Source organism: Glandiceps talaboti, chromosome 7 (assembly GCF_964340395.1).
Source record: "Glandiceps talaboti chromosome 7, keGlaTala1.1, whole genome shotgun sequence".
Lineage (NCBI taxonomy): Eukaryota > Metazoa > Hemichordata > Enteropneusta > Spengelidae > Glandiceps > Glandiceps talaboti.
In genome coordinates, this window is record NC_135555.1 from 26,895,794 (window position 1) to 26,907,978 (window position 12,185).

Here is a 12,185-nt window from a genome sequence, read left to right on the forward strand (position 1 = left end):
GCCTGGCTGAATAGAGGCGAGGACGGATCGGCTTGTTTCCATCTTGAATCTGGGCACTCGCAGGTACTTGTTGAGAGTGGATAGATTCAGTATCGGACGCCATCCCCCCGACTTTTTTGGAACCAGGAAAAAGTGGCTGTAAAAGCCAGGTCCCGATGACTGGGCATCGATTTCCCTTATTGCGTTTTGGCCTATTAGGCAGTCGATAGCTTCCAGAAATGCCGTTCGTTGACTGGCCAGTCTTGGAACTGGAGTAACGAACGGTACGACCGAAAGAGGGGGATCGCGTACGAAAGATAGGCGGTAACCCTCTCTTAAATCCATTCGTCTGACGTAATGCATTCCCAATGTTTTGCGTATAAACCTATACGCCCCCCCCCCCCCCCCACTGGACCGCTGTCTGTGGGGTTCACGGCCCTGTCGGGAAGGAAGTCAGGAGAACTGCTGACGACTTCCTGACCCCTGTGTTTGATTGGTCGAGGAAGTGGACGGCTTACCCGGCTGACTCGAGCGTCTAGTGTTCGCAGCCTGAACCTGTTTGGGTTTACGGGTGCGTTTCTTACTCTGACTTCGACGCTTGTATCCACTAGTTTGCGGTTGCTGTCTTGTAGTCGGAGTAAACGTAGACGCTTTAGGCATAGCAGTGGCCTGGAATTGAGGGGGTTTTGTAAATTTTGCATCCCTCTCAGTTGCGGTCGGAACTTGCTTAGCCATCTCGCTCAGCGAGCCCCCAAATAAAAATCTAGAATTGCTCGTCTTGCTAGCCCTAGCTTCTAGTTTTAGTTCGGGGGTGTATTTCGGTGCTAGTTGCTCAAGGAAGGCATCACGTTCTGACAAAATGAGCGATGCCCGCTGACGTAATGACGAGTCTGTGAGATCAGTCACACTCGTCGCTACTGCGCGAAAAAGAAGGAGGAGTTTGCTCTGCGTGTCTGACACAGGACCACTCTTAGTCAACTCAATCGCTGTGGCGATAAACCAGTCCAGGTGTGATAGAATGCGTATGTTCTTAGACAACGATTCACCCACGGACCTCACGAAGGAGCGAGAAACCATATAAGATTTGAAAGCAGTATAGTTGTCGTCAACTAACCTTGCTTCCTTCTCCAACGTTGGATACCCTAGCCATTGTTCAGATGTATGAACCTGGTAAGACTTCGACCTGGATTTGAACCATGGGAAACGACCCGGTGGAAGGGGATCCCTGTCGTTCATACCTGCCAGTTCGTTCTCAATTTGTGCTTGTCGAGACGAGACTGAATCGGCCCAAGGAAGAGACGTAGTAGGGTAAGATGACACTCGCGACTCCTCCCCCAGCGACTGAAACATTCGGGATTCAAGCGGTTTGGGTGGAGCCGGCCGTTTACAGTCGGGAAACTGCTCGTAAATCCATGAAATTACCTCTTCATAGGTCACTTCATCACTAGTAGTGGCCGCTGACGGACAGCGACTGGCTGCCTCGACTGATATTTCAGAACGGGATTCCATGTCGCTAAAATCATCATCACCTGTGGAGACCTGTGTCCTTCCTGAGTTAAACAATCAAAACGATCTGGAAGGTCTCTATGCGGGGAGCATGACCGATCACCGTGTCTTGACCCTGAGATGGAATGATCGGATGATGACGCTCTATCCTGAGTAGTAGACCTACTACTGGAACGAGACGGCCGAGAGGGTGAAGGTTGACTTCCTGCTTCGGCCTCCTGGTTCCCCTGGGGGTGGGGGCTCATTGTCACTAGGCCCGGTGTGGGGTTAGTAACAGGTGGAGTCCGCCCTTGAAAACCATGTTGAATGGTTTGCTGCCAGGCATTGGGAACACTGGGTACCATAGAGGGTGCTGTTCCCTGTGGTAAATAGGGTACTGCTCCCTGTGGTAAAAAGGCAGTGTTCCCAGTCATCTGTGGATGAACCCCTGTATACTGATGGAAATACTGAGGGTTTGTCACAGAAAACTGATTATAAGGAACGTAGGAGTGTCCCCAAGGAGAGAAATAAACTCCAGGTTGTACTCCTGTTTGGTCGATCACAGAATTGATGGGTGTCCGGTATCTGGACTGCCCCCTCGAATTTGCCGCCTGTGGTAAATTACTACGTACCGCAGCAGTGGTTTGACCTTGACCAAAGGAAATGTCCCTGACCTCCGTAGTGGGGATACGTTCTGCCTCTCCCTGAACGATCGTATTTTTGACCTGTCCGTCATTGGGCTGGGAACACCAAGGGAGGTAATATGGATCCCATCTATCGGGTTCTGCGGAGCATAAATCCCTCTGTGGGTTCGACCGGGATGGTGCGGCGACAACCGCAGGCACTCTAGGATCCCTAATGGAGGTAAAACTGTCGCCTTGAAAAAGGCAGTTTTCCTGAAAAGGAGAAACGGACTTACCTTCTTTGGAAGTACTTACCGTAGAGGAAGTCTGCTCGACTAGCATAGACGTGCGTTGAGGGATGACGTCATTGATCTCGCTAAGTCTTTCTGAAAACTTTTTCCACTGACAATCGGTCCAGTTACTGTAGAAATCGCATTTCTGGTCGGGCCGACAGGATCTGCAGTCCGCACAAAGATCATGGCCATCTCCCGCAACGATTGGGTGGCCACACTTACTTACGGGAGACTGATCCGACATTGTGAAGGAAGTTCAAATGCTAAAAAAAAATATACAAGTACAACAATGGCGCCCGATTTACCAAATGAGGCGCCAACGAACTTGAGAAAAATAAGGTGTCCACGAAACGTAGACGCAACACACGAGAATAAAAAGGAACGACTTAGCTGGAATCCTGAGGTATTCAGCGAAGTGTCCACCGCTTATTAGGAGATAACTCATGTCAATTTTGGCACAAGAGTCCTTTAGCTATTCTACGCAATTCGTCGATTTGCCAAGGAATACTGGGGTTTGGCTAGTCAAGATCATGTGACCACTAGGACGACAGGCCACAGGGTGCCGAAGGCATTAATTTATATTTGGCAATACACAAGGGGAAGTAGAGGGACACCCAAAAGTAAGCTAAAAGATGGGTATTTGTCTGTACAGAATGCCAATTTATCCATCTTTCGGTATTAAAAGGTTAGAATTTGACTGACTTTAACCGATCTTGCTAAGATTCATCATAACAAAGCAAACACATACATAAATACATACATGTATGCATACATACATACATACATACATACATACATACATACATACATAGAAATGCAAAAGGAACTTGTGAGACAGTCCAAATAAATGTAATCCAACATTTTGAATAAAAATTCTTTACATACATATGTGCACACACACACATACATACGTACGTACGTACATACATACATACATACATACATACATACATACATACATACATACATACATACATACATACATACATACACACATGCATGCATACATATATACATATATACGTATGTACGTACGTACATACATACATAACAAACGACCATTAGTTTAAAGGATTTCAAATAATACCAACACTTCAAATGAATACATTTAATGTTTTAATTCCAGACACAAGTGAAAAGTACGCTTATGGTACAAATATATGTAGCTACATGCCACTGGAAAACATAGAGACACAGATTGTACATGTACAGTGTACCAGACATATCCAATAGGCAGTGAGTAAGTTTGTTACAGAAAGTACCAGCTGAGCAAAATTATTTCAAAACTTGTCAACTAAAGCTAATAGTCTTTGTTTCTCTACTTCAGCACTGTCTTTACTCTTTGCATCACCAATATTACCAGCATACTCTGAAAGAATTGAAAAAAACAAAAATAGCACAATACATTATTTTTTGTGTATGTTTATCTGGCAGCCTATCCAACACTGTTGTTACCTTTACCTTATATGCTATCATTTCAATGTTGCCATGGTATAGTCTTATGGCTAGTCATATTTGCATTCATCTTTTGGATGTTTATCCACTTGCCTAACCATCCCTGTTGTTGTCTTAGTGACAGTATGACACCATCATTTGGCATGGTATTGTTGCTAGGCATATTTGCATACACTGTTTGAATGTTTATGCCCTTTCACATTAATGTCTGTTAGTATCTTCACAATATACTTCATCATTTGGCTGTTTCTATGGGACGTGGTTGTGTTGCTAGCCCTATTTGTATACATTTGTGTAATCTTTTTTCATTTGCCTTCCCTTCCCAGTTTTCAGCTTTGCACTATAAACCATCATTTGGCTGTAACTATGGGTGTGGTCTTGTTGCTATGGAAATTTGCATACATTTTTAAAATCTTTATTTATTTACCCATCCCTGTTATCTCTGTAATATGCATCACTATTTCACCATTGCTAAGGATGTGGTCATGGTTGCTAAGGCCAGTTGTGTCAAAATGTTTTGAACAATCACTGCAGAATAACACCCATCCCCCATGTAGTTTTCGAGATGAACGTTTTTGAACAAAATTGACCTACTTTGCACATTGTCAATAGAATCATCATGCTGTGAATTCAGCTTCATCTACACATCCCCATTAAATGTCAGTTCAATCTGTTCAGCAAATTTGGAATGATAGATTTTTGACCAAAAACACATCCTTTCAGACATAATTTGCATATCACTGATGGGATCATCATATCATGAACAATTCTTAATATAAACACCCTAAGAATGTTACCACCAACTTTCAGCTCAGTAATTTTGGAAATGTAGATTTTTGACCAAAAAGAAACATTTTTAGACCTAATTTACATATCACTGATGGGATCATCATGTAATGAACATTTCTTAATATAAATACCCCTAAGAATGTCACTACCAAATTTCAGCTCAGTAGTTTTGGAATTATAGATTTTTTACCTAAAATACACATTTTAGACCTAATTTGCATATCACTGATGAAATCATCACGCTGTGTACAATTCTTAATCTAACCACCTCTAAGAATGTTCCCACCAAATTTCAGACTGATCTGCCCAGTAGTTTTTGAGTTAAAGTTTTTTTGTTTTTACCAAAAAACACATTTTTCGACCCAAATCACACACTGGTGGTAGAATCATTTTGATTTGGACAATTTCCCAACCCAATACCTAAGGTAGCTAGTAAACCCAACAAATATCATGGCAATCGGTCCAGTGGTTTCTGATTTTCAGTTGTTCACACACACATACACATACACATACACACACACACAATTTTCCATGCCTATAGCACTACTGAACACACACACACACACACACACACACACACACTTTTCCATGACTATAGCACTACTGAACTTTAGTTCAGTTTTACTAAAAAGAAAGTTTAAACACAGACACTGATATTCCATTGATCCAAGTGGTGGCTGCTGGGGGCAAATGATGATAGCATATTTCTTCCTTACCTCTTACAACATTCCTTATTGCCGTAATGGATCCACCTCTCAAATTCAGTATTTGTATAATTCGTTGTTTGATTGATGGAATTCCGGCATTACAACTTTCGATCATGATATAATCAACAAGTTGTAATGTAAACAACCCTACGTCCAGACGACGTAAGTAAAACTCATCCTCCATATCATCTGTGATCTCTTCACCACTTCTTCGAATTTTCTGTGTGGAGAAATTATGAAATTTGAAACAACATAATTGGAAAGACATACATGAACATATTTACATATACAGTTTCATAAAATGTTACTGCAAACAATTGTAAATTTGTACCAAGTATAATACTTCATTTCATATGCCTGTCTACAGTACTGGATCTATCACTGTACTACAATGTAGTTCTCATCTATTATCCCAGCCTGTCTACAGCACTGGATCTATCACTATAGTAGTTCTCATCTACTATCCCAGCCTGTCTATAGCACTGGATCTATCACTATGCTAGCTCTCATCTATTATCCCAGCCTGTCTATAGCAATGGATCTATCACTATGGTAGTTCTCATCTACTATCCCAGCCTGTCTATAGCACTGGATCTATCACTATGGTAGTTCTCATCTACTATCCTAGCCTGTCTATAGCAATGGATCTATCACTATGGTAGTTCTCATCTACTATCCCAGCCTGTCTATAGCACTGGATCTATCACTATGGTAGTTCTCATCTACTATCCCAGCCTGTCTATAGCACTGGATCTATCACTATGGTAGTTCTCATCTACTATCCCAGCCTGTCTATAGCACTGGATCTATCACTATGGTAGTTCTCATCTACTATCCCAGCCTGTCTACAGCACTGGATCTATCACTATGGTAGTTCTCATCTACTATCCCAGCCTGTCTATAGCACTGGATCTATCACTATGGTAGTTCTCATCTACTATCCCAGCCTGTCTATAGCACTGGATCTATCACTATGGTAGTTCTCATCTACTATCCTAGCCTGTCTATAGCACTGGATCTATCACTATGGTAGTTCTCATCTACTATCCTAGCCTGTCTATAGCACTGGATCTATCACTACAGTAGTTCTCATCTACTATCCCAGCCTGTCTACAGCACTGGATCTATCACTATGGTAGTTCTCATCTACTATCCCAGCCTGTCTATAGCACTGGATCTATCACTGTGCTAGTTCTCATCTACTATCCCAGCCTGTCTATAGCACTGGATCTATCACTACAGTAGTTCTCATCTACTATCCCAGCCTGTCTACAGCAATGGATCTATCACTATGGTAGTTCTCATCTACTATCCCAGCCTGTCTACAGCAATGGATCTATCACTATGGTAGTTCTCATCTACTATCCCAGCCTGTCTACAGCACTGGATCTATCACTACAGTAGTTCTCATCTACTATCCCAGCCTGTCTACAGCAATGGATCTATCACTATGGTAGTTCTCATCTACTATCCCAGCCTGTCTACAGCACTGGATCTATCACTATGGTAGTTCTCATCTACTATCCTAGCCTGTCTATAGCACTGGATCTATCACTACAGTAGTTCTCATCTACTATCCCAGCCTGTCTACAGCAATGGATCTATCACTATGGTAGTTCTCATCTACTATCCTAGCCTGTCTATAGCAATGGATCTATCACTATGGTAGTTCTCATCTACTATCCTAGCCTGTCTACAGCAATGGATCTATCACTATGGTAGTTCTCATCTACTATCCTAGCCTGTCTATAGCAATGGATCTATCACTACAGTAGTTCTCATCTACTATCCTAGCCTGTCTACAGCAATGGATCTATCACTATGGTAGTTCTCATCTACTATCCTAGCCTGTCTATAGCACTGGATCTATCACTACAGTAGTTCTCATCTACTATCCTAGCCTGTCTACAGCAATGGATCTATCACTATGGTAGTTCTCATCTACTATCCCAGCCTGTCTATAGCACTGGATCTATCACTATGGTAGCTCTCATCTATTATCCTAGCCTGTCTATAGCACTGGATCTATCACTATGGTAGTTCTCATCTACTATCCCAGCCTGTCTACAGCAATGGATCTATCACTATGCTAGCTCTCATCTATTATCCCAGCCTGTCTATAGCACTGGATCTATCACTATGGTAGTTCTCATCTACTATCCCAGCCTGTCTATAGCACTGGATCTATCACTATGCTAGTTCTCATCTACTATCCCAGCCTGTCTACAGCAATGGATCTATCACTATGGTAGTTCTCATCTACTATCCCAGCCTGTCTACAGCACTGGATCTATCACTACAGTAGATCTCATCTACTATCCCAGCCTGTCTATAGCACTGGATCTATCACTATGGTAGCTCTCATCTATTATCCCAGCCTGTCTATAGCACTGGATCTATCACTATGGTAGTTCTCATCTACTATCCCAGCCTGTCTACATTGTATAGCACTGGATCTATCACTACAGTAGTTCTCATCTACTATCCTAGCCTGTCTATAGCACTGGATCTATCACTATGGTAGTTCTCATCTACTATCCCAGCCTGTCTATAGCACTGGATCTATCACTATGGTAGTTCTCATCTACTATCCCAGCCTGTCTACATTGTATAGCACTGGATCTATCACTACAGCAGTTCTCATCTATTATCCCAGCCTGTCTATAGCACTGGATCTATCACTATGGTAGTTCTCATCTACTATCCCAGCCTGTCTATAGCACTGGATCTATCACTATGGTAGTTCTCATCTACTATCCTAGCCTGTCTATAGCACTGGATCTATCACTATGGTAGTTCTCATCTATTATCCCAGCCTGTCTACAGCACTGGATCTATCACTATGGTAGTTCTCATCTACTATCCTAGCCTGTCTATAGCAATGGATCTATCACTATGGTAGTTCTCATCTACTATCCCAGCCTGTCTATAGCACTGGATCTATCACTATGGTAGTTCTCATCTACTATCCTAGCCTGTCTATAGCACTGGATCTATCACTATGGTAGTTCTCATCTACTATCCTAGCCTGTCTATAGCAATGGATCTATCACTATGGTAGTTCTCATCTATTATCCCAGCCTGTCTATAGCACTGGATCTATCACTATGGTAGTTCTCATCTACTATCCTAGCCTGTCTATAGCAATGGATCTATCACTATGGTAGTTCTCATCTACTATCCTAGCCTGTCTATAGCACTGGATCTATCACTGTGCTAGTTCTCATCTACTATCCTAGCCTGTCTACAGCACTGGATCTACAAGTCATTGAGAATGACATAGTCCCCGCTATAATTGGGTTTTAAGGAATTATCACTACTCTGATCATGCAACAACATTTGTGAACCTAAAACAAACAGACTTAGATATGTTGTGTGTGCTTGTTGGACATGGAATATGCCTCCAACAATAAAGGATTGGCTGGGTATGGGGGATCATATCACGATGAAAATGGAGTCTTTGGACATGGAAAATTCACAAACAAAATGGCTGCCAGGCAGCCATATTGGATCGTATCACGACGAAAATGGATATGCACATGTATGTCATAGAACACTGTCCTAATACCAACTTTGAATGAGATCTGTTAAAGCATGTCTGAGTTATGGCTTTAGACAGGGACAATTCGCAAATAAAATGGTTGCTAGGCGGCCATATTGGATCGTATCATAACACAAATTGACGTGCATATGTATGCCATAGTATGTTGCCCCTGTACCAAGTTTGAAAAAAATCGGTCCAGGCATCTCCAAGAAACGGCTGCGGACGGACAGACGGACGGACGCACGGACAGACGGAACCCAATCCATAAGTCCCCGTTCCGGACTTCGTCCGCGGGGTCTAAAAATGGGGAACTCTAGTGAAAGTTACGGCGAGTTGAAAATACCGAAAAATAAGGCCCGTGAGCAGCCATTCATAGTGTCGCTATCTGGAGCATATGAGGATAGATTGTATGCAAATGAGGGTATTGCGGACTGGCTGATTATGTAGAAGGGGTGCAAAATTTGGATTTGAAGTTTACAACCCTGTTTCGAACAAACACTTATCATTTGGGTGCACAATGCGTAGAATTGTGACTATAGCACATATTACATTGCTTGTTTGACGTCAATAGTGTCTTTTGAAAAGTGGCAGTTTACTTAAAGTCTCGTCGACTGATTTCCAATATGGCGTCGGTCATTATGCTCATTAACATATTCATTTTTTTTTCAAATTACAAAAAAAAAATCATAAAAAATAAAAATGAGGATGTGCTGACTTGAAATTAACAAATCTGAGTAAGCTACCCCCTGCGCATCAACACGCCAGATATCAAAGCAATCTAATAAGAGGTTTTCAAGGAGTTGATGAAAATGACATTTTATGAAAAAAAATCATAAAAAATTGAAAATGGCACAGATCAACTTGGCATGAACAAATCTGAATAGCCTCCCCCCAGGGAACATGCACACCAAATATCGAAGAATTCCGACTGTCACTTTTGGAGTAGATAGTAAAGATATAAAAGTTTGACGGACACCTATGATTCACTCTACTCTCTATACCTCAATACCCACCTATACCTAAAGCTACGCTTTCAGCTTTCGCTGACAGCGGAGCTAAAAAAAGAGGATTTTGAGGTTGGCTATAAATAATTCCAGTGTCTTACAGCTTTAACCCTGGAAAATTTTAATGATGATTGAAATAAACTAGGGATCTAAAATAATTTTGAGGCAATTTGAATTTCAATTTTCTAACAAATTTACCAAGTCAACAACATTCAACTTGTACTAGTTGTAGTAGATATATATAGGGAAGAAATGTATTAATCGCCATCTTAGTTTCCATACGGCGACAATCCCAAGTACCCGGAAGAGAGTCATTCTCAGCCATACGTTACTGTGGTAACACTCAATTACCTTTCATAAAGAAAACACAATGAAATGGTTGAAGTGATCTTTTTTTTTAATTTCTTTTCATCACAACAACAAAATCTGCGTGATCAAAAGTGTTGTAAACTAAACCAGAAAGAATTATCAGACTGGCTAAACTTCCCGATGAACTGGAGTAAGGTCCAAGTCCAAGTAAGCCCCGATAGTACGTGAGAAAATCGTCTCAAACTAGCGATACAACTTTCAAAATATAACTTGACATGTCTTCATTTGTTAGAGTTATATAATTCAAGACGGGTTTTCACTCGAAAACAACAATTCTGTGAATAATGACAGTCTGAACGCAGCAATTTCTCGGACGACGTTACCACTGCACTGAAACATATGGCTGACAATGACTTGCTTCCAGGTTAGTCCCTCGTGCATTCGGGTACTTGGGATTGTCGTGTATTACCACATAGGCAATTTTGATGCTGTAATTTTGCCACCAATATTGATCATACAAAAACAAAACTCCATAAATGAACCACAAAGTACTTTCCCTTTCAAAATGTGGTATTATCGTTTTTATTGACGGCTGACTCTGTCAAAAATCGTTCCATACACTTCAGTTCAGGCATGCACGACTTCTCACTTGATTGTGAGGTGCGTATGCACACCAAATATCGAAGAATTCTGACTGTCACTTTCGGAGAAGATGATGAAAATATAAAAATTTGACGGACACCAATGATTCCACCTATACTCTATACCTTAATATACACCTATTAAAGCTACGCTTTCAGCTTTTGCTGACAGCGGAGCTAAAAAAGTGTCAAATTCGGAAATTTCCCAGTTCTGGTTGTAATTTCAACGTCCAACCTTACAAAAAGGCAGAACCCTGAAATTATGGTTGAACTTGTGATTTCGGGATTTTTGGTCCTCTGAACGGCGAGGTAAAATTACTAAATAGTCAATTTATTGCTAATATTTAACCACAGGGTGTGTTAATTCTTTAGTTACCAGCATTTTTGGTAAGCCCATGTTTCATGGCTGGCTCTTCGCAGGACGGAGAAGTAAGGGACGACTTACTCTGTATGCAAGTAGGACTATGACCACTGTGATTATATAACATTATGCAACACTACAGCTAAGCTGCTATGGTTACACAGTCACTCTTTTGGACATACAGTAAAACTCCAATTATCCGAACTCCGATTATCCGAATTGTTCGGTCATCCGAACCGCTGTCATGTCTCCCAAAATTTTCTATTGTTCCTTCGACCCATTGTTTTCATCACCACGCAAACACTGGCGATTCTGTGATTACTGTAACAACGCATTGCCTGCTGTCTTTTGTCTTTCGTCGGCTTATCTTCTGTGTTTCCTTTATACATGAGTTAACATACATACAATTGTTACAATTCAATTCCAGTGTCTAATTTACTTCAAAACAATACAGAGTGTGAAGTGACTAAGTGTACATGAATGGTCAGATCGACGTGTGGGCCGAAGTGTGAATTAAAGTGTGAATAACAACTTGATCTGAAAGGTCTTTTTCATGTAAGTTAGAACAATTGATTGCAAGGAAAATGATAAAAATGAAACGTTCAGCAGAAAATCAAAAAAAACCGGGAAGATCACACAAACCATATCTTTGTCAGAAAGCCGCTGATCGGCGGGAAAGTCATCACAACATAAAATGTAGGTGTCCTTTCATGTCGGAACGACAAATACTCTCACGATGGCCACCAGTGACGAACCCAAGCTGTGAAATTTCTTTTCAACACACACTATAAATTCAGACGATTTTGCGAAAAATGCTCACTCGAAAACCAAACACTGATTGAACACATCTCTACGAAACTGCTCTTCTCATCGATTCTACAACACTATATCCCATAAGTCTACGTCATCATGTCAAATCGCAAGCGCACTGTACTCGACCTCGACACCAAACTGTCAATCATCAACCGACCAGGGCGTACTTCATGCAACCAAAC

The 12,185-nt window shown here is 41.5% G+C and overlaps 1 protein-coding gene across 1 annotated transcript in view; it reads right to left on the reverse strand.

Annotated features, from left to right (window-relative positions):
* Positions 1 to 3,506: 3,506 nt before the first annotated feature.
* The window catches only part of LOC144437109 (beta-catenin-like protein 1), a 64,780-nt gene continuing 56,101 nt past the window's right edge, over positions 3,507 to 12,185 (reverse strand). The window contains exons 11-12 of the mRNA XM_078125961.1: positions 5,341 to 5,551; positions 3,507 to 3,749 (exon numbers count right to left, since the gene is read on the reverse strand). Of these exons, the coding sequence (XP_077982087.1) occupies positions 3,661 to 3,749; positions 5,341 to 5,551 (300 nt within the window). The 3' untranslated portion in view covers positions 3,507 to 3,660. The remainder of the gene's footprint in view (positions 3,750 to 5,340; positions 5,552 to 12,185) is intronic.